The 24,383-nt window shown below is 37.9% G+C and overlaps 1 protein-coding gene across 3 annotated transcripts; it reads left to right on the top strand.

Annotated features, from left to right (window-relative positions):
• Nucleotides 1-710: 710 nt before the first annotated feature.
• LOC133547747 (oocyte zinc finger protein XlCOF8.4-like) lies at nucleotides 711-23,099 on the top strand. 3 transcript variants are annotated; one of them, XR_009805593.1, is made up of 2 exons: nucleotides 711-818; nucleotides 21,293-23,099. XR_009805593.1 is itself a non-coding variant. In XM_061893297.1 (2 exons), exons 1-2 carry the CDS (start codon nucleotides 15,692-15,694, stop codon nucleotides 22,456-22,458), a joined length of 1,353 nt encoding a protein of 450 aa, XP_061749281.1. In that variant the 5' UTR covers nucleotides 15,409-15,691; the 3' UTR covers nucleotides 22,459-23,099. The 3 variants fall into 3 exon arrangements, 2 of the variants coding, with proteins under 2 accessions (XP_061749281.1, XP_061749282.1); XM_061893297.1 differs by lacking the exon at nucleotides 711-818 and adding an exon at nucleotides 15,409-15,878; XM_061893298.1 differs by lacking the exon at nucleotides 711-818 and adding an exon at nucleotides 17,926-18,083.
• The last annotated feature ends 1,284 nt before the right edge of the window (nucleotides 23,100-24,383 follow it).

The raw sequence follows: 24,383 nt of genomic DNA, 5'->3' as shown, positions 1-24,383 counted from the left end.
TGAATAGTTTGCATCTTCATTTGTTGCTCAGACTTTTAACGAGTCAAACTTGTTCAAGTTGTCTCACTTTAACAGCAACATACATCAAACTTTTTACTTCAGCGTTTCCGGAATCGTTGGTTTCACTTTTGAATAAGAAAATAACAATAATTAATCCAGGAAACAATGAGTAGTATCAGTTATGAGATGCGATGTACATCAGAATAATTTAATGTACACAAACATCACTCTATTGGCGGGAATTATTCCGAAATAACGGATATAATTGACCCCAAAGGGACAAGCGGTAGAAAATATTAATATAAAATAAGAGTGCACAGATCCAGTTACAATAAAAGAAAGGAAAAATCGAAAGAGAGGGAAAAAAAGTTCTCAAACTGATAACATGAAAGATGAACTCTTAAGTCTAAAAAGTGACTTTAGCGGCAAATAGCTGTCTCGTCAGCTGATGCGCGTGCTCGTAACCTCAGCGACCTGGCAACCAACCAAACCCCATTAAAAAAATAAAAAAATAAAATAAAATAATATTTTTTGGTAAAGCACATCCGAACCCCCTATTCACCTTGGCAACCCCAGGTAAAATATAGTTCAGCCAGTCTGTTTATATGATCACCCCATCTATTCACGTTCACGCGCAGAAAGAGCGCCGCGCGCTCCCGTCTCACCTGCTGGTGCGCGAGCCCGATAATTAGAGAGCTGCGTCTAATCAAGGAGAGCATAAGTCAGAAGACGCCACCGCAGCACAGAATGGGAGAAGGTTTGCTATCCTTGACGATAACCCACAGTTGTGACAAAAGCAAAAGCTGAACGGACAGCCGGTAAGATTACGCTTTATTACCCAAAAATATGTAAAACTATTGACAAAATACTGGTTGACTTTATTTGGAAAAACAAAATTCAGTATATAAATAAATCAGTTATAATGAACAATTACAATCAGGGTGGTCTAAACTTTCTTGACTTCACTACACTAAACAACACCTTTAAAATTAATTGGATAAGACACTACCTGAAAGACCCTACCTCAATTTGGAACTTTATTTCTCATCATGTATTCTCTAACCTTGGAGGCCTAACATTTTTGCTATTGTGTAATTCTAACATTGACAGGATTCCTGTTGCACTCTCAAACTTCCACAAACAAGCCCTTCTAGCATGCTCTCTTTTATACAAGCACAATAATTTTTCACCTACCAAATATATCATCTGGAACAATAAAGACATATGTTACAAAAGGAAATCTATTTTCCTCAACAATTGGTTTAACAATAACATTATTTTAGTGAGTCAGCTTTTCAATAAGGAAGGTCAACTTTTTAATTACCAAGAATTTCTCAACCATTTTAAGATACCTGTGACTCCCAAACAATTTTCCATTGTATTTGATGCCATTCCAACAGGTGTTATTATGTTGTACATTCCAACACCTGTTATTATGTTGTACATTCCAACAGTTGTTATTATGTTGTACATTCCAACAGGTGTTATTATGTTGTACATCCCAACAGGTGTTATTATGTTGTACATTCCAACAGGTATTATTATGTTGTACATTCCAACAGGTGTTATTATGTTGTACATTCCAACAGGTGTTATTATGTTGTACATTCCAACAGGTGTTATTATGTTGTACAGGGCTTACACACCTCCTCTTTCTGCTGTAAAAATTGTGAATGATCCACTTGACACTCCTGTGGGGAAACTTTGCTTTGATAAAAAAAAAAAAAAAAAAGAAAAATCCGCAGCTTATTCCGAAATGATTGTGTGTCTGTCTCCTATGTCATTTCCTTATGGAATAATGTTGTAAATGACATCTGTTGGGTCAAAACGTGGTCCCTTCCTAACAGGTATTTACTTCCCAACAAAGTCAAAGAGATATCATTTAAAATCATTCCTGGTTATTACCCTGTAAAGACTGTAATGGTTAAATAGAAGAAGGACATTGATGTTATGTAACATGCACCCAGAGACTGTCAACCACTTGTTTTATACTTGTGAAAACACTCCATCACTATGGCAGGCATCTGTCGCTTCATCCTGGACAATATTTATGACAAATTTGTGCTTTGCTTTAAAGATGTGATTTTTGGTTTTACACTGTATGAACAAAAATGTGAAAAGGAATTTTACCTTTGCAACCTCATTATTTTGTTGGCTAAGTTTTATATTCATAAATGTAAGTTTCTCAATACCCGACCTATCTTTTGTGCCTTTAAAAAAGATTTTGAACTTTACATTAAAACACTCTCTACCTCTAACAACAAAAAAGCTGTGAAAACGATGATGCTGTGTTCCAAATTTAAGTTATTTAATGAATCTGAATGAACCTATGGCTTTGCACTTTGTTTATTATATATATATATATTTGTTTGTATTCTATTTTTGTTATTTTAAATTTACAACCCCCTGGCACTGTTTTGTGCTGTTTTCATAATGTTTTATAATGTTTTATATTGTTGTTTGGCTTACTGTTTGTAATTGTTGAAATGTATAAATAAAAATTTCAAAAAAAAAAAGGAAGGCAGCTGAACAGAGCAGTACAGCTTTGTAACGTCAAGTGTGCCAACTGTCGTGAAAGCACATGGACTGAGAAAGACGTGAGCAGGACGCTAATAAGTAGTGATGGGTTGATGAGGCTTCATGTATCGTTTGGACACATTGCAAAACTGTATTGATACTGTGTCAATACTGAGTCACTAAATAATGACATCTACTGGACAGTAAAAATCCCTACAGGCAACCTATGGACCGACTCAACTGACACTGATTTTATGACCTAGTATATACAATAATATAAACCAAGTCATTGTATTTCATTTAGGATTATTTCATATCTTCATTTAAATAATACTATATGTTTATCTTTTTTAGATACAGTCAATAAATAATGTGAACATGATTGATTGATTGAAACTTTTATGTATTAGTAGATTGAACAGTTCAGTACATATTCCGTACCATTTACCACTAAATAGTAACACCCCAATAAGTTTTTCAACTTGTTTAAATCGGGGTCCACGTTAAGCAATTCATGGTAAAAAGTAAATGGGGCCGAGCTGGACTCGAACAACCGCCCTATGGGAATCAACATGAACGCTTTTGGTCCTTCACTTTACCAACTCAGCTACCGGAGAAAACAACCCCATCACTGTGTTTTAATGTAATTAATTGGATGGTTGTGTGGGCAGGACAATACCGGAGAGTCTCCAGTGGAGACTTAATGAAACGACAAGAAAATGAACACAAATACATTTTTTTCCGATATATGATCAAAATATTCCCAGACGGCGGAAATGATCTCCGACGATGATAAATGACAAAAAAAAAAAAACAATGACAGAAGTGAGGCGATTCTGTTGGCAGCAGCATCTCCTTGACAGATGCACTTCCTTATTGTTAAGTGTTGTACTGTTGTACGCCCTTACTCATTGTGTCCATTAGAGGGCAGTGTTTACCTCTGTGTTACCTGACACCTATGTTTCCTGTTCCGGGGTCCTGAGTTCAATCTGTGTGTCTAGCGGCAGCATATTTACGATGCTGCCGATACAATAAATATATCTACAAGACCAAAGGCAAAGTGTGTCTCATGAGAGTTTGGCTACATCTCCACCGCAACGCACGATGCTCATCACTTATAAACACAGTTTGGCGCGCAGGTGCCAGTGCGACACAGTCCGCGTATCGGTCACGTGACCCAAACAGCTCATGATTGGTCACGTGACTTTCTAAAGGCGGCACGCACACCGACAAAAGGTTTCGAGAGGACTCTAACGGGAGAAGGAAGCTTCAGGAAGGAGAGACGCGGAACTACTAAGCATTTGGAGTGAATTTGGCGGCGGCGAGAGTGTCTAAATCTGTTTTGGCGGTTGAGCATAAGCTGTTTTGTGACTGGATGGAGATGGAAGGGGATAGTGACGGGATGTATGAGGATAGTATGGAAATGGATAGGACTAGAGGGGAGAGAGGAAAGAAGGGGAGAGGAGGGAGTGAAGGAAAGTCGAGTGCGAAAAGAGTGCATGAAGACGATGAAGAGGTTGATAAGAGGAAAAGGGTTATGGTGGATGAATATAAGATAATTTATACATTTAAATCAAACCAAGATATGAATGACATTAGTTTGATGACACTGGTTAAGGGATTAAAGAAGGACATTGGAGAGGTGGAGATAGCGAAGGTGCTCAGGGACGGACGGCTGTTGATTAAATGCAAAAATGGAGAGCAAAAGAACAAAGCAATGCGATTGCAAAAACTGTGCAACAAAATAATGAAGGAAAACATCGAAGTGGGAGAACGAAAGGGGGCAAGAGGAGTCGTGACAGGACTCCCAAGAGGAGAACATTTAGATGATCTGAAAAGAGAAATAAAATGAGGAACTGTCACTATGATGAAAAGAATGATGGCATTTAGGAACGGTGAAAAGACTGAGAGTGAATCCGTGCTAGTGCAATTTGCAGAGGAGGTCCTACCAGAGAGAATCATGATTGGGTATCTAAGCTTCTACTTTAGAGCTTACGTGCCACCCCCAGTACGTTGTTTCAAGTGCCAACGCTATGGGCACATAGTAGTGTGTGTCATGCTAAGATGAGATGTGGAAGGTGTGGAGGGGAGCATGAATATGGACAATGTGGAAGTCATGAACAGGTCAAGTGTTGTAATTGTGGCGGGAATCACACAGCAGCGTATGGGGGCTGCATCAGAAGGAAACAGGCAACAGAAGTACAGCAAATCAGAGTTGAAAGAAATATTACATACACAGAGGCAGTTAAAATAAGAAATCAAGAAAGTGCAGAACAGGACAGAAGTGAAAATAGTTCAAGAAATAAAAAACAAGAGGCAGCAAATACAGGAATTTCCATGGACAAACTAGTTGTATTCCTGGCTTACGTGATAAATTGTACAGAACAGGCTAGAAACAAGACTGAGAAAATCAAAATAATCGTCAAAGCAGCAGCAAAGTTTTTAAATTTAAAAGAAATATCCTGGGAACAGGTGCAAGGTGAGCTACAGAGAGTAGACGAGACCGAGTCATGTGACCACAATCCAACGCCATGTTAATTGTTCAGTGGAATGCCAGAAGTTTGATAGCAAACGGACAGGAATTAAAGGGATATATTAATAATATGAAAAATAAACCACATATAATATGTATTCAAGAAACATGGCTGAAGCCAAAATTAAACTTTATAATAAAAGGATATATAACGATACGTAAAGATAGGAATGATGGGCAAGGAGGAGGATGTGCCATATTTATTAAGGAAGACATGCAATATTCAATATTAAAAGTAAAACAAGAACTAGAGATAGTAGGAGTAGAAGTATGGAATAATAAAGAAAGATACAAAGTACTAAACTTCTATAATCCATGCAAGAAATTAGAAATTCACCAACTAGAAACAATAATGGAGCACTGGAGTGGCAATATTATTTGGTGTGGTGACTTTAATGCACATAGCACAATGTGGGGTGAAAGGGATGACTGGAATGGGGAAACATTGGAAGCACTTTTGGAGGAAAAAGAACTGGTGTGTGTGAATGATGGGTCGGGAACAAGGTTAGATGTCGTCACGGGTAAAGAAACAGCAATAGATTTAACACTATGAATGATAAATGGGTTGTACTTGTATAGCGCTTTTCTACCTTCAAGGTACTCAAAGCGCTTTGATACTACTTCCACATTTACCCATTCACACACACATTCACACACTGATGGAGGGAGCTGCCATTCAAGGCGCCAACCAGCACCCATCAGGAGCAAGGGTGAAGTGTCTTGCTCAGGACACAACGGACGTGACGAGGTTGGTACTAGGTGGGAATTGAACCAGGGACGCTCGGGTTGCGCACGGCCACTCCTCCACTGCGCCACGCCGTCCCAGTAGTGCCACAAGGGTTAGCAGGAAAGGTGGAGTGGGAAGTAAATAAATACAGCACAATGGGAAGTGATCACTATCCAATCTTCATTCACATAAACATAAATCATAGGACAGAAAGCACTAGGATAGAAGGAAGATGGAAGTATAATCATGGTGACTGGGGGAAATTTAGGGAAATTACCGACATAACTTTAAAGGAAGTAGATATAAATCAAGATATTGAACAATTAAATACAGATATTACGGGGTGCATAATAGAAGCAGCCGAACAGAGCATACCAAGGAATAGTATAGGGAGAAGAAGGAAGATAGTGCCGTGGTGGACACAAGAGTGCACAGATGCAATACAAGAACTGAATAGAGCATTTAGAATATTGAGAAGAACACATCATTTCCAAGACATGATCCAATATAAAAAGCATCAAGCTAGAGTAAGGTATGTTATTAAAAAAACAAGAAAACACCATTGGAGAACTTTTTGTGAAACACTAAATAGAACTACTCCTTTAAGCCAAGTGTGGGGAATGATCAAGAGAATGTCAGGGCTCAGAAAAGAACATAAACATCATGTGATGAAAGATGGAACGCGGAGTGTGGGAGGAAATAAAGAAAAAGCAGAACTTTTAGCAAAAACCTTTGTTAAAGTGCACAGTAATGATCATTTGAGAAATGTAGAAAAACAAAAGAGAGAAGAAACAATTAGTTTAAATATTGAGGAAATGAAGGAAGACAACGATAATAGTTTTACCAACACTATGGATATGACATTTTCTTTGGATGAAATGGTTCCAATTTTAAAAAAATTTAAAAATACGACGCCAGGGAAAGACCTGGTGAGTTATCAAATGATCAAAAATGTAGGTAGCATCGGCAAAGAAGTGGTCTTGAAATTATATAATAGGATATATGAAGAAGGAAAATTACCAGATGAGTGGAAAACAGCTGTAATAATTCCTATATGCAAGTCAGGGAAAGATCCGGAAGAGGCAGGAAATTATAGGCCGATAGCATTGACCTCAAATTTGGGCAAAGTAATGGAAAAAAATGATTAATGAAAGATTAATATATTATTTAGAGTCAAAAGAAAATATAAAAAAACTACCAAAGTGGTTTTCGCAAAGCAAGAAGCACAAATGACCCAGCAGTGCAGCTGGAAGAGGAAATTAGAAAGGGACAAATAAATAAAGAAAGTATAATTGCGGACTTGGAGAAGGCATTCGACCGTGTCCCTCGGGAAGTCCTGTGGGGAGTGCTCAGAGAGTATGGGGTATCGGACTGTCTTATTGTGGCGGTCCGTTCCCTGTACGATCAGTGCCAGAGCTTGGTCCGCATTGCCGGCACTAAGTCGAACACATTTCCAGTGAGGGTTGGACTCCGCCAAGGCTGTCCTTTGTCACCCATTCTGTTCATAACTTTTATGGACAGAATTTCTAGGCGCAGTCAAGGCGTTGAGGGGTTCCGGTTTGGTAACCGCAGGATTAGGTCTCTGCTTTTTGCAGATGATGTGGTCCTGATGGCTTCATCTGACCGGGATCTTCAGCTCTCGCTGGATCGGTTCGCAGCCGAGTGTGAAGCGACCGGAATGAGAATCAGCACCTCCAAGTCCAAGTCCATGGTTCTCGCCCGTAAAAGGGTGGAGTGCCATCTCCGGGTTGGGGAGGAGACCCTGCCCCAAGTGGAGGAGTTCAAGTACCTAGGAGTCTTGTTCACGAGTGAGGGAAGAGTGGATCGTGAGATCGACAGGCGGATCGGTGCGGCGTCTTCAGTAATGCAGACTTTGTACCGGTCCGTTGTGGTGAAGAAGGAGCTGAGCCGGAAGGCAAAGCTCTCAATTTACCGGTCGATCTACGTTCCCATCCTCACCTATGGTCATGAGCTTTGGGTCATGACCGAAAGGATAAGATCACGGGTACAAGCGGCCGAAATGAGTTTCCTCCGCCGTGTGGCGGGTCTCTCCCTTAGAGATAGGGTGAGAAGCTCTGCCATCCGGGAGGAACTCAAAGTAAAGCCGCTGCTCCTTCACATCGAGAGGAGCCAGATGAGGTGGTTCGGGCATCTGGTCAGGATGCCACCCGAACGCCTCCCTAGGGAGGTGTTTAGGGCACGTCCAACCGGTAGGAGGCCACGGGGAAGACCCAGGACACGTTGGGAAGACTATGTCTCCCGGCTGGCCTGGGAACGCCTCGGGATCCCCCGGGAAGAGCTAGACGAAGTGGCTGGGGAGAGGGAAGTCTGGGTTTTCCTGCTTAGGCTGTTGCCCCTGCGACCCGACCTCGGATAAGCGGAAGATGATGGATGGATAATTGCGGTATTTTTTGACATAGAGAAAGCGTATGATATGTTGTGGAAACAGGGGTTGCTGATGAAACTAAATAAGATTGGGATTAGAGGAAGAATGTACAGATGGATAAAAGACTTTTTAACAAGTAGAACATTATTAGTAAAAATAGAGAATGAATATAGCAGAGAATACGAAGTGGAAAATGGGACCCCACAAGGGAGTATAATAAGTCCACTACTATTTTCCATCATGATAAATGAAGTTTTTAGTGAAGTGGAAGGGTTAGTGGAGGTGGCATTGTTTGTGATGATGGAGTGATGTGGAAGAGAGGTAGAAATACAAATCATATAGAAAAGAAGATTCAAAAAGCGGTAAATAATATTCAAGACTGGGGAACGGCTTGGGGTTTAAGATTCTCTGTTGGAAAGACAAAAGTCATAAATTTTACGAAGAGGAAAGTACAAAACAAGCTCCAAATAAAACTCTATGGAGAAAACATAGAAGAGGTACAAGTATTTACATATTTAGGAATATGGTTTGATAAAAATATGAACTGGTCAACCCACATCAGCAAGATAGTGGAGAAAAGTAAAAAGGTGTTAAATATAATGAGGGCTTTGAGGGGTAAAGATTGGGGGGGCTGATAGGTTGACATTGAAAACAATATATATCACTTTAATTCCATCTGTTATCGACTACGGATGCATTATTTATCAATCTGCTTCAAAAACACTACTTGGGAAAATAGACCGGATCCAGTCGCAGGCGTTAAGGTTATGTTGTGGAGCTACTAAATCTACTCCAGTGGCAGCATTACAAGTAGAAATGAATGAAAAACCTTTGGACATGAGGAGAGATCAACTCTCAGCAGTGTATTGGGCAAACTTAAAAGGATCCAAGCAAGGACATCCAACCCGTCAAGTGCTAATAAACTGCCAAGAAAAAGAGAAGAATAAAATGAATAGTTTTGGGTGGATAATAGGAGATATATGTAAAAAAAACACAAATTGACAATATTAAAGTGAGCCCTACAGTACCAATTCCTGCAATACCACCGTGGATGTATGACAACCCAAAGGTAAACATGCAATTACTGAAGAATAGACATTTAAATAGTTACCAGATAGAACATTGGATTGAGGAAATGTTTTTTGATAACATCATGATATTCACAGATGCATCAAAAACTATAAATAGTAAAGTAGGAGCTGCTGCAGTTATCCCACAAGGAAATATAGTGTTGAATAAAAGAATCAGTGATAAACTGTTTTTACGGGGGAATTGGTAGCAATTTATATGGCAGTTAACTGGATAGAGGAAAACAAAGCAAGGAAAGTAGTCGTGTGCTCGGACTCCAGCAGTGCTTTGATGAGCATAAAAAACATAACATCAGAAACAAGACAAGATATAGTTTATGAAATAGTTCAGGCAATCTACAGGATAAATAAAGCGGGAGGTGTGGTAACATTTCTCTGGGTTCCTGCTCATGTAGGAGTTGAGGGAAATGAGTTAGCTGTTTGATACGCAAAACAAGCAAGCACTAAAACAGAAGTAAACATGGAGATGAAGCACAGTAAAGAAGAAGTGAAGAGTATAATTAAGATAGAACACAATAAAAAGTGGCAGGATAATTGGAATAAGGAAACAAAAGGTAGAGAGTTTTACAAAGTCCAGAGGAGAGTAGGTGTCATGAGAGGAGGAATAGAAATAGGAAAGAAGAAGACATTATTACTAGAATGAGATTAGGACATACATATCTAAATAGTTCACTAAAATTGATAGGAAAACATACTACATGGCTGTGTGATTTTTGCCATCAGATAGAGAATGTTGACCATGGTTTAATACAATGTAGGAAATACAATAGAGAAAGAGAAATACGGGAAAATAAGTTAGCAAAAGAAAATATTAGGTTAGAAGTGGGAAGTATATTAGGATTGTATTCAGAAAACATAGGATATAAAGCAATATAAACATATTTAAAAAACACTGGGTTAAATAAAAGAATATAGAGTAGGGATCCACCTCGGTCCACACTCCATTACAGTAGGTGGCGCTAATGCACACCAGAAGGTTGCTTGCCAACCGCCATAAAAACAAAAGAAGAAGAAGAAGAAGAAGACGGAGTTGGCTGGAGAAACCGGAAGTAAGAGAGCTTGGTGGCGACAGACGAGGAGAGACGCGGAACTACCAAACATTTGGAGTGAATTTGGCGGCGGCGAGAGTATCTAAATCTGTTTTGGCGGTTGAGCATAAGCTGTTTTGTGACTGGATCGAGATGGAAGGGGATAGTGACGGGATGTATGAGGATAGTATGGAAATGGATAGGACTAGAGGGGAGAGAGGAAAGAAGGGGAGAGGAGGGAGTGAAGGAAAGGCGAGTACTAAAAGAGTGCATGAAGACGATGAAGAGGTTGATAAGAGGAAAAGGGTTATGATGGATGATTATAAGATAATTTATACATTTAAATCAAACCAAGATATGAATGACATTAGTTTGATGACACTGGTTAAGGGATTAAAGAAGGACATTGGAGAGGTGGAGATAGCGAAGGTGCTCAGGGACGGACGGCTGTTGATTAAATGCAAAAATGGAGAGCAAAAGAACAAAGCAATGCGATTGCAAAAACTGTGCAACAAAATAATAAAGGAAAAAATCGAAGTGGGAGAACGAAAGGGGGCAAGAGGAGTCGTGACAGGAATCCCAAGAGGAGAAAATTTAGATGATCTGAAAAGAGAAATAAAAGGAGGAACTGTCACTATGATGAAAAGAATGATGGCATTTAGGAACGGTGAAAAGACTGAGAGCGAATCCGTGGTAGTGCAATTTGCAGAGGAGGTCCTACCAGAGAGAATCATGATTGGGTATTTAAGCTTCTACGTTAGAGCTTACGTGCCACCCCCAGTACGTTGTTTCAAGTGCCAACGCTATGGGCACATAGTAGTGTGTGTCATGCTAAGATGAGATGTGGACGGTGTGGAGGGGAGCATGAATATGGACAATGTGGAGAAAATGAACAGGTCAAGTGTTGTAATTGTGGCGGGAATCACACAGCAGCGTATGGGGGCTGCATCATAAGGAAACAGGCAACAGAAGTGCAGCAAATCAGAGTTGAACGAAATATTACTTATGCAGAGGCAGTTCAAATAAGAAATCAAGAAAGTGCAGAACAGGACAGAAGTGAAAATATTTCAAGAAATAAAAAACAAGAGGCAGCAAATACAGGAATTTCCATGGACAAACTAGTTGTATTCCTGGCTTATGTAATAAATTGTACAGAACAGGCTAGAAACAAGACTGAGAAAATCAAAATAATTGTCAAAGCAGCAGCAAAGTTTTTAAATTTAAAAGAATTATCCTGGGAACAGGTGCAAGGTGAGCTACAGAGAGGAGACGAGACCGAGTCATGTGACCACAATCCAACGCCATGTTCATTGTTCAGTGGAATGCCAGAAGTTTGATAGCAAACGGACAGGAATTAAAGGGATATATTAATAATATGAAAAATAAACCACATATAATATGTTTTCAAGAAACATGGCTGAAGCCAAAATTAAACTTTATAATAAAAGGATATATAACGATACGTAAAGATAGGAATGATGGGCAAGGAGGAGGATGTGCCATATTTATTAAGGAAGATATGCATTATTCAATATTAAAAGTAAAACAAGAACTAGAGATAGTAGGAGTAGAAGTATGGAATAATAAAGAAAGATACAAAGTACTAAACTTCTATAATCCATGCAAGAAATTAGAAATTCACCAACTAGAAACAATAATGGAGCACTGGAGTGGCAATATTATTTGGTGTGGTGACTTTAATGCACATAGCACAATGTGGGGTGAAAGGGATGACTGGAATGGGGAAACATTGGAAGCACTTTTGGAGGAAAAAGAACTGGTGTGTGTGAATGATGGGTCGGGAACAAGGTTAGATGTCGTCACGGGTAAAGAAACAGCAATAGATTTAACACTAGTGTCACAAGGGTTAGCAGGAAAGGTGGAGTGGGAAGTAAATAAATACAGCACAATGGGAAGTGATCACTATCCAATCGTCATTCACATAAACATAAATCATAGGACAGAAAGCACTAGGATAGAAGGAAGATGGAAGTATAATCATGGTGACTGGGAGAAATTTAGGGAAATTACCGACATAACTTTAAAGGAAGTAGATATAAATCAAGATATTGAACATTTAAATACAGATATTACAAAGTGCATAATAGAAGCAGCCGAACAGAGCATACCAAGAAATAGTATAGGGAGAAGAAGGAAGATAGTGCCGTGGTGGACACAAGAGTGCACAGATGCAATACAAGAACGGAATAGAGTATTTAGAATATTGAGAAGAACACATCATTTCCAAGACATGATCCAGTATAAAAGGCATCAAGCTAGAGTAAGGTATGTTATTAAAAAAACAAGAAAACACCATTGGAGAACTTTTTGTGAAACACTAAATAGAACTACTCCTTTAAGCCAAGTGTGGGGAATGATCAAGAGAATGTCAGGGCTCAGAAAAGAACATAAAAATCATGTGATGAAAGATGGAATGCGGAGTGTGGTAGGAAATAAAGAAAAAGCAGAACTTTTAGCAAAAACCTTTGTTAAAGTGCACAGTAATGATAATTTGAAAAATGTAGAAAAACAAAAGAGAGAAGAAACAATTAGTGTAAATATTGAGGAAATGAAGGAAGACAACGATAATAGTTTTATCAACACTATGGATATGACATTTTCTTTGGATGAAATGGTTCCAATTTTAAAAAAAGTTAAAAATACGACGGCAGGGAAAGACCTGGTGAGTTATCAAATGATCAAAAATGTAGGTAGCATCGGCAAAGAAGTGGTCTTGAAATTATATAATAGGATATATGAAGAAGGAAAATTACCAGATGAGTGGAAAACAGCTGTAATAATTCCAATATGCAAGCCAGGGAAAGATCCGGAAGAGGCAGGAAATTATAGGCCGATTGCATTGACCTCAAATTTGGGCAAAGTAATGGAAAAAATGATTAATGAAAGATTAATATATTATTTAGAGTCAAAAGAAATTATAAAAAACTACCAAAGTGGTTTTCGCAAAGCAAGAAGCACAAATGACCCAGCAGTGCAGCTGGAAGAGGAAATTAGAAAAGGACAAATAAATAAAGAAAGTATAATTGCGGTATTTTTTGACATAGAGAAAGCGTATGATATGTTGTGGAAACAGGGGTTGCTGATGAAACTAAATAGGATTGGGATTAGAGGAAGAATGTACAGATGGATAAAAGACTTTTTAACAAGTAGAACATTATTAGTAAAGATAGAAAATGAATATAGTAGAGAATACAAAGTGGAAAATGGGACCCCACAAGGGAGTATAATAAGTCCAGTACTATTTTCCATCATGATAAATGAAGTTTTTAGTGAAGTGGAAGGGTTAGTGGAGGTGGCATTGTTTGTGATGATGGAGTGATGTGGAAGAGAGGTAGAAATACAAATTATATAGAAAAGAAGATTCAAAAAGCGGTAAATAATGTTCAAGACTGGGGGACGGCTTGGGGTTTAAGATTCTCTGTTGGAAAGACAAAAGTCATACATTTTACGAAGAGGAAAATACAAAACAAGCTCCAAATAAAACTCTATGGAGAAAACATAGAAGAGGTACAAGTTTTTAAATATTTAGGAATATGGTTTGATAAAAATATGAACTGGTCAACCCACATCAGCAAGATAATGGAGAAAAGTAAAAAGGTGTTAAATATAATGAGGGCTTTGAGGGGTAAAGATTGGGGGGCTGATAGGTTAACATTGAAAACAATATATATCACTTTAATTCGGTCTGTTATCGACTACGGATGCATTATTTATCGATCTGCTTCAAAAACTCTACTTGAGAAAATAGACCGGATCCAGTCGCAGGCGTTAAGATTATGTTGTGGAGCTACTAAATCTACTCCAGTGGCAGCATTACAAGTAGAAATGAATGAAAAACCTTTGGACATGAGGAGAGATCAACTCTCAGCAGTTTATTGGGCAAACTTAAAAGGATCCAAGCAAGGACATCCAACCCGTCAGGTGCTAATAAACTGCCAAGAAAAAGGGAAGAAAAAAATGAATAGTTTTGGGTGGATAATAGGAGATATATGTAAAAAAACACAAATTGACAATATTAAAGTGAGCCCTACAGTACCAATTCCTGCAATACCACCGTGGATGTATGAAAACCCAAAGGTAGACATGCAGTTACTGAAGAATAGACATTTAAAAAGTTACCAAATAGAACAACGGATTGAGGAAATGTTTTTTGATAATATTATGATATACACAGATGCATCAAAAACTATAAATAGTAAAGTAGGAGCTGCTGCAGTTATCCCACAGAGAAATATAGTGTTGAATAAAAGAATTAGTGATAAACTATCTGTTTTTACGGGGGAATTGGTAGCAATTTATATGGCAGTTAACTGGATAGAGGAAAACAAAGCTAGGAAAGTAGTCGTGTGCTCGGACTCCAGCAGTGCATTGACGAGCATAAAACACATAACATCAGAAACAAGACTAGATATAGTTTATGAAATAGTTCAGGCAATCTACAGAATAAATAAAGCGGGAGGTGTGGTAACATTTCTCTGGGTTCCTGCTCATGTAGGAGTTGAGGGAAATGAGTTAGCTGTTTGATACGCAAAACAAGCAAGCACTAAAACAGAAGTAAACATGGAGATGAAGCACAGTAAAGAAGAAGTGAAGAGCATCATTAAGATAGAACACAATAAAAAGTGGCAGGATAATTGGAATAAGGAAACAAAAGGTAGAGAGTTTTACAAAGTCCAGAGGAAAGTAGGTGTAATGAGAGGAGGGGGTAGAAATAGGAAGGAAGAAGACATTATGACTAGAATGAGATTAGGGCATACATATCTAAATAGTTCACTAAAATTGATAGGCAAACATACTACAGGGCTGTGTGATTTTTGCCACCAGATAGAAAATGTTGACCATGTCTTAATACAATGTAGGAAATATAATAGAGAAAGAGAAATACTGGAAAATAAGTTAGCAAAAGAAAATATTAGGTTAGAAGTGGGAGATATATTAGGATTGCATTCAGAAAACATAGGATATAAAGCAATATACACATATTTAAAAAACACTGGGTTAAGTAAAAGAATATAGAGTAGGGATCCACCTCGGTCCACACTCCATTACAGTAGGTGGCGCTAATGCACACCAGAAGGTTGCTTGCCAACCGCCATAAAAACAAAAGAAGAAGAAGAAGAAGAAGAAGAAGACACAAGGTTTCGCTCTACGAGCTCGACGCATGAGCCGATGCATCTGTGTTGCCGGACCCATCACTATTGTTTAGTTAAGGATAAAGTGGTCTCGATGCGCTAGAAGCACTGTGCCGCTTCTCGTGCTATCTTTGCTTGTTAGTTAGCTTAGCTCGCTAGTTAGCTTAGCTTGTTAGCTGCTAACAGAAGACACAGAAGTTATCAACACATCGCTAAGTAGAGATCAAGTGTGAGAGTAAAGTGTTGTGATTGTGTGAAAATGTCTACATTACAAATGTTGAGAGCGTTGGTGGATCAGCGACTAACTGCTGCCGTTGAAGAAATATTTGTAGTGTTAGAAAGAACGATAGCAGAACACGAGGCGGAACTTTCTAGAACAAAAGAGGATTACAATCAACTACTGGACGCTGTTTTCAAGAAACATCAAGTTGTGTTACACAGAACAGGTTTGTTTACTTATTACTCTCAGATATTTACTAACACTATATTTGAATAATTACAAGAAAATGACATTTACATTTTATAATATAATCAGAATGAACAGTGGTGGAACAAGTCAGAGCTGGGCCGGGGGCGGCCTCCATGACGGGGCCCCCTTAACCCAAATAATAAAGCTAATTCTAACATCGTTTTACAACATGCACATGCCTCTCTGGGTTTACCGCCAACAATCTTTAACCAGGTTTTAAAACTTTTTCCAGCCATTTTTGCTGAAATTTGCATTTTCCTGACATGTATTTATTTTCTCACGTTCACCACAGCATCAGCCCGTTCACAGGATGTAGAAAAATTATCAATGGGGATCTGATTTTTTTTTTTTTTTATTTTGCCTGTCTTTCACAATCCTTATGTAAGACAATAATATGTTTTTATTTTGTATGCATTCTAAGTTGGAAACAAACATTAGCAAAATCTTAACTATCCTAATTCTAACAATGGAGTCAATGGGATCACCTCTATTCCGCTCACTAAGCCCCCTAAATAAGAATGAGTTGATCAATATAATATACCCAGAAGTCTTTTTCTTAAATGCTATCCCTTTAAAACATGCTGTAAAAATGCATATCCTCTAGAAATATTCATTATAATAGCCACAAACTGGAGGGTATATTTTTTAATTAGGATAACATTTAACACATTGTTTAAAGTTTTTATGGAATTTTCCAGGGTGTAGCCCACCTTCCGCCCCCCGTGATCCCAAAAGGGACAAGAGGTAGAAAATGGATGATGGATGGAAAAAGACACATCATGGAATGATATTTATATTCTTGAGATGCATGAAAGATAAATTTGAGTTAATGAAATATGGAGAATAGATTGTATTGTGCACCCGTTGTTTAAAAAGGGTACAGTTAGGGCTGGACCATTGTGGGAAAAATAATAATCGCCATTATTTTGATTGATATTGTAATCACAATTACACAATTATTCATTCATTTGAAAACACCAGTATTTATTTTCATTACCAAAACTCAACTTTAAATATAGTTTAAAAAACGGATATGAGTTAGTAACAAATCAACCACAAGTAAAAAAAATAGTTCACATAAATTTAAGTAACAATGGCAATAAAAAAAGACAGTAAAATTTAGTTTTATGTTTTAATTGTTTTTAGTTCCATTTTTTACCTTTTACTCTTAATTTTTTACTACCATTTAAGTGTGTGCTTTTTTGTCAAATAAAAATGTATACAATGTTTATTAATTAAATGCAGAATCTCTCACATTTATTGGTGAAATACATCGTTGGACAAATTTGACCCGTACTTTGGGTCAATGCATGGATACGTTCATCATGCTTGTGTGAGGTGCTTTTTTGAAACCTTTGTTAGCGCAGTCAAACCTATTATTGTGAAGGGGGAAGTGTGCTGCTGTTCTCAGCTTGAAGTGTGGAGGCCATTTGAGGCTGGTTAAAAAAAAAAGGAGGGAGAGACTCAAGTTGCGACTGCTGTGCTGTTTGTACATTAATCCTACATGGATGATGTCGTTCACAACAACACAAGCAGATGAGATGTGTTGTGGATTATGGATTTTCCAACTTTAACTTCGTAGTTTAGTCGCTATTTCAAATGGGCGCCTCAAGGACGGGACGGTTGCATGTTTCACAGTAATAGTCGTTGTGACGTGTAGAGGACGAGGAAGTTTATTACCATTGTGGGGGAGTTTTCTGTGTCTACGTACCTTGGACACATCCGTACACCCACCGGAGTGATGCCACGCTCTCTCCGCCGTGTGTTTGAGGAGCCTGCAAAACACTTGCACATACATGTAACAATCTTGTTCAATCAACAATACAGTTTGGTATAAACCTAAAAAAAACAAAAGACAATACAACCATAAAGGAAAAAAGTTGGCTTTTGCGCCACTAGCTTAATGCTAACCTACAATGGACGACCACATTGATAGGCTAACAAAAATTAGCATTGCGATCGTTTTAAATTTGTACAAAGGTATATTTTAGTTTAACAAAAGTGACATAAGACAACAGTCAACAGATGAATTGTTCTTCCATCCATCCATCTATTTTCCACCCGGGGGTCGCTGGAGCCTATCTCAGCTGCAATCAGGCAGGAGGTTGTCACGTTCGGAACACATTGTGATGCGTGGGGATGTCAACTCAAGATGCACGGGACCAGACAAGCAAGTTAGCAGGTAGGAGCTGGATTTAATATATAAAATAATAAAAGAACACTGATGCAAAGGCAAAAGAAAGCGCGTGCAACTCACCGGGAGCTAGGCTAAACGCTAACACTGAGTAAAAAGTCCACAGAAGCGTGTGTCGAGCGCACAGAAGCTAAGGAGGAACGTAGCAAGCCAGAACAGGACAAACTTAACCAAACGTGAGTGTTGCATAAAGCAAGTGAAGAACTCAGACCGAACAAAGGCAGGTATAAATACAGAAATGGTCATCAAAGACAGGTGTGCGCCGGGCACCAGTGCAGTTGGAACAAATGAAGTCGCTATGGTGACCAATACAAACTAGGAAGTGCACTAACTAAGAATCGGAAGAATCAAACCATAAACAAGAAACACAAAAGACTCAAATATAGACAAAAGATGTGATCCAGGAATCGGATCACAACAGAGGTGGTGTACACCCTGGACAAGTCGCCACCTCATCGCAGGCATTTTTACTTACATACATATATTCACCAAACTGTGTAGAAACTAAACTTTGTACTACTAGGCCTTCATGCCCATCAAATCTTAAAACCCCGATTTAGTATGGGACATTATTGCCAGGTCTTTTTGTGTCGCGAAATTGTGAAATTACATTTTTTCCACTCACAAAGACCCCAAACGTCCAGATTTTTAACCGCTGATTTGTATTTTTGATGTTCAGTTGGCCGAGCAGAGGAATTAGTTGTCACGACAGCAAACTGTGTCTTCTTCCATCACACCTTCAACCATCCTCCATTGCAGCAAATACATTACATGTCCTACAGGTATTATTATCACTGAAGGACTGTAGAACAAGGCTAAACATAGCTTGAAACATGAATAAGTAAGTGCTTAGTAATTTTTCCCATTCAAAATAATTTGGCTGTTTTTCAAACTTCCACCATTTCCACTTTTTTCAAGTGATTCAAATCATTCCATCTTCTACATGTTTCACTAAACCTGGACATTCAAACTATCATTTTTCCAAGTTCAAAAAATTTTGAAGAATACCCAAAATTCCCATTTTTTCCAATCCCTTTCTTCACCCTTTTTTGTGTCGACCACATTTTTCAACCCACTTCAACCGTTCCACCAGCAAATCATTCCTCTTAAAGAGGACAAAAAACAAAGTTGTTTTTTTCTCTGGAAAAATTCCTGGTTTTCCCAAAATTCCAGGAATTCTATCATACTATTTCTCAACAAAAAAAAGTTACTACTGACCGATTTGAAAAATTCCAACTCATTCAGAACATTCACATATTTTAGCATTTTCTAAAAGAATTCTGCTTTTCCCAAATTTCCAAAATGTTCATGAAATTGTCATTGAAAATAATGGTACATTTTTCAAAGTTCCCCAACTAAACATTTTTCATTTGATTCACACCGTTCCAACTTCAAACTGTTCAGCCTTCTTCGGTAATCACAGGGTTTCCTTGACAAATTCCAAAAATTGCCAGAATTCCACGTTTTGCGTGACATTTTTCCCCATTCAAAATGAATTAGCCATTTTTCAAAGTGCCACCATTTCCACATTTTTCAACCAATTCAAACAATTCCATCTGCAACATATTCCACTAATTCTGGAAATTGAAAATATAAAATTTTTCAACCCACTTCAACCGTTCCACCGCCAAATCATTTCTCTTAATCAGGACAGAAAACAAATGTGTTTTTTAAATTGGAAAAATCCCGGTTTTCCCGAAATTCAAGGAATTCCATAAAACCATTTCTCAATTAAAAATGTTACGACTTCAACATTTCTCAACCGATCTGAAAAATTCTAACACCAACCATTTCAACTCATTCAGAACATTCACATTTTTTAGCATTTTCGAAAAAATTCCTGCTTTCCCCGAAATTCTCCAAAATTTCTATGAAATTCCTATTGAAAGGAATAAAATGAAAGTTCCACAACTCCCACATTTTTCATTTGATTCAAACCGTTCCAACTTCAAAATATTCAGTGTGTTCAGGAATTGTGTGCTCCCTTTCAACACTTATTAAAAGAAATTGTCTGGAATTCCCAGTTTTTAGGGACATTTTTCCCCATTTAAAAATAACTATCCATTTTTCAAATTTCCACAATTCCCACATGTTTCAAACCATTCCACCTTCAACACATTCAATTCATCCTGGAAATACAAACAACTAGTTTTCCACATTCGACAAATTTCCAGGAATTCCCATTTTTTTCTAACCTTATTTCCAACCTTGTTTAGTGCAATGACTCTTTTCACATTGTTCAACCCATTTCAACCGTTCCACTGTCAAAACATTCCTCTGAGTCAGGACAAAAAAAGCATGTTGGTTTGAGAACTTAAAAAAATCCCAGTTTTCCCGAGATTCAAACTCTTCAACATTTAAACTATTCTTACATTCATACTACATTCTGTCAACTTTTCAGTTCAACTTCAGCATTGGAGCATTCAAACACAATTCTTTCAGGAATTGCTTCATCTACTTAATATTATTATAATAATTAAATGTAGCTTACCACATTGAGTGGGTGGACTGCATGAATGATGTCTTCTCAGTTCTCACTGTAACGCAATTTGAGTGTCTAGAAACACTTTAAATTAATTCAATATTACTATTATTAATAAGGTAAACAAGTTATCTTTTGAAGGAGTAGTCAGTAATCTGATTACTTCTTCCCAGTTTAACTGTGGTGACACTATCTAAATGAAAGCAAAACAGATGTCATATTTTTTGGCCAACATGCATGACCTCGAACAGTACAAGCGGTAGAAAATGGATGGATGGATGTTGACTATGCTCATGCTATTTTTAGAGCAGACATGTCTCTAAAGATGAATGTGAAAATGACAGTAATTATTGTCCACCAGCAGGGGGAGCTCATCACTAGTACTACTGTGTGGAGGCTGGCATGTGGTACATTATTTCCTGTGTGTGTATGACTTATTCAGAGGGAGAACAGCAAACTTTTACGTATGGCGTCTACCATTAAGGATTGCAGGAATGACTTTTAAGATGTTTTTATATGAATAAGGAGGATTGGACGTTGGCCTGGAAAGGCATTCCCCTGAAGGTCTTCTTTATGTGTCAGCTGGAAGTACCCTGACTGCTGTGAGGGGAAACTGATGAGATTGTGAGATCATATGTTGGTGCAGGACAATGTCTCATGTGACTGAGCAAAGCTGGACTTTTATCAAGAATGTTTGTTTTCTCCCGTCCCGTAGATGTCGAAGAACATATTTTTCGTGAGCAGGAAGAGGAACCACAGTCCCCCCACATTAAAGAGGAAGTTGAGACGCCACAGACCCATAGTGTTAAACTGACCCTTCACATTAAAGGGCAAGCGGAGGACCCTCTGAACTTACACATCAAAAATAAAGAGGAGGACCCACTGACCCCTCACATTAAACAGGAAGAGGAGTACCCACTGACCCCTTACTTCAAAGAGGAAGAGGAGGACCAAGAGGCGCCGCACATTAAAGAGGAAGAGGAGGAAGAGGGCATCAGTCAGCCTAAATGGTTGGAGGAGTTCCCAGTGACTGGTGTCCCTGTGAAGAGTGAAGATGATGAGGTGAAAGGTGAAAGTGAGGAGAGGGGAGGGGGGGAGCCTCCAAGCAGCAGCTCAACACAACACATGACAACAGAAGCTGATGGAGACCACTGTGGAGGATCACAAGCAGACAAGCTCTTAGCTCCACTATCAGATAGTGAGGACACAACGTCACACTCTCCTGACACTGATGATGAAGACTCTAAAGATGATAAGACATGTCACACTGACAACACTCACTTCACATCTTCTCTCTGTCACAAAACCTTTAAATACCATAGTTATCTGAAAAGACACATGAGAACACACACTGGAGAAAAACCTTTTTCTTGTTCACTCTGTAGTAAAGGTTTTGGACAAAGTCACCATTTGAAAAGACACATGAGAACACACACTGGAGAAAAACCTTTTTCTTGTTCAATCTGTGGTAAAGGTTTTACACAACGTCAAAATTTGAAAGTACACATGAGAACACACACTGGTGAAAAAAACTTTTCTTGTTCAATCTGTGGTCAAGGTTTTGCACAAAGTAATAATTTGAAAAGACACAAGAGAACACACACTGGAGAAAAACCTTTTTCCTGTTCGACCTGTGGTAAAGGTTTTACAAGAAGTACAGATGTGAAAGGACACATGAGAACACACACTGGTGAAAAACCTTTTTCTTGTTCAATCTGTGGTAAAGGTTTTACAGAAAGTCAGAATTTGAAAAGACACATGAGAACACACACTGGTGAAAAACCTTTTTCCTGTTCAATCTGTGGTAAAGGTTTTACAACATGTACATATGTGAAAGTACACATGGGAACACACACTGGTGAAAAATCACATTCCTGTTGAATCTGCAACAGAAGCTTTGGTGAACGTTCAAAGCTTGTAGCACACATGAGAAGACACCCAGGAGAGAAAGTGTTGAGTTGCAGTGTGTGTGGTGAAAGATTGTCTTCTAAGTAGCAGTGTAAGAAACACAAGTGTGCTGGTGAGAACAGCAGCAGCAAATGAAACTGCAGGATTTGAAATAAACTGTCCAGACTTTCATTTTGACTTTCTAACAACATCAGCACATATAACATGTGTGACATTGTTGTTTGTCCAACAATCTTTTTAATATGCTTCTACATTTATAGATTAGATAGTTGGAAATATAAAAGTATTACTTATTTGTACTTGTAATTGTTGATAATCCCATAGATTATCACCTTTATATGATATACATATGTACTGGTTCACATCTGAAACATCTTCTGGACCACTTCAGGAAGCATATTATTATTTACTTTATACATCATTTAAACAGTTGTCTTTTATACAATTTTAAAATGTGTGACTTTATGAATCATTTGTTGGGTCTCTGTAATCCATTTTATTAATCATCTTTACTACTCTCTTTTGTAATATGATGATTGTGTTGTGATTTTTTTATACTTTAACTTAATATGTATGTACTTGTTCGTTTATGCAATAAAAAGTGAGAGAAAATGGCTGAGTTGTTTGTGGAAGGATGTTTTGTTTTTACTAACATACATTTGTGGGTTAAAAAAAAATCCCCACTATTGTGTTTTAAACATTCTTTACCTTTTTTAACATCCCCAAAACAATATCAATCAAAGTTTGGAATGTCAGGCAAAAGCCAATATTGTACATCATCTCACAGAGCTTTATTTTGCATACATTCATGAAAAAAAAAAGTTTAATTTGTTTCCCTATCACAGAACGAACAAGTGTTGTCTTCAATTGCAAAACAACATCTTAAAAAATATTTTAAATTTTTTCCTTAAATTAACTCCTTGGCGTTTGGAAGAATGGAAACTTTCAAATTATGAGTTTTATTTTTTTGTTCCGGAGAAAATACAATAAAGAAGAAATGGTAAATAATTAAAAAAAATATATATATATATATTTACTGGAATTACAATATTTTGAACAAAAGCCTTTATAATTGCTTAAAATATTGTGTCTGTTTGCAGGTTGTACTTAATGAAATCTTCAAATAATAAAATACTTTATCAGTCAATAAGTGCATCAGCGACCAAATGCCTTTTTCAAACCATTGCTGTTCAAAGATGGATTTGTTTCTCATTTTAATATAAGAACAATTCCATAGTGGAGTATTGTGTGTGTGATGAAGTTGTGTTTGTAAATTAGTTTCCAGTACAACAACACTTGCTGGTAGGGATGGGTACTGTTCACTTCTAATTCCATGTTTTATGTGTTATATATGTCAATATATTGTGTGTTTGTATTTTGCCAACATGGTAGAATCACATGATAGGCAGGTTGTATCATGTTTTTCTGTCACCTTGAGGAAATGGCATAAAGAGGAAGATGACAATATAATGTCACTTGGACAATGATGTACAGCAGTGGTCCCCAACCACCGATTGGTACCGGGCCGCAGAATAATTTTTTATTAAAAAAACAATTCTTAAATCAACAAAAAAAACACAATATACACTTACAATTAGTGCACTAACCACAAAAACCTCCCTTTTTCATGACAAAGAAGAAAAAAAGAAAAAAAAAAGGACCCCCCTGATTCTAGTGGCATTTAAAAAACTGTTTTTATTCTCTTTCCATATTCCCAACTGACCACAAGACTCAAAAGCCAACATTTTCGATGGAGCTTGGGGGGTTTATAAGTTGTCGAATTTCCCGGCAAATCTGTACTGCTTCCCGAAGCGGTCACGGGGCTTCTTACGTCATCATTTCTGGCTCCTCCCCTGAATGAAATAGGCCTCCATACACGCCTGGTGGAAACACCCCCT

This window comes from Nerophis ophidion, unplaced genomic scaffold, assembly GCF_033978795.1.
Source record: "Nerophis ophidion isolate RoL-2023_Sa unplaced genomic scaffold, RoL_Noph_v1.0 HiC_scaffold_171, whole genome shotgun sequence".
Lineage (NCBI taxonomy): Eukaryota > Metazoa > Chordata > Actinopteri > Syngnathiformes > Syngnathidae > Nerophis > Nerophis ophidion.
The sequence above is the reverse complement of the archived record's forward strand: the minus strand, read 5'-3'. Positions and strand labels throughout refer to the sequence as shown.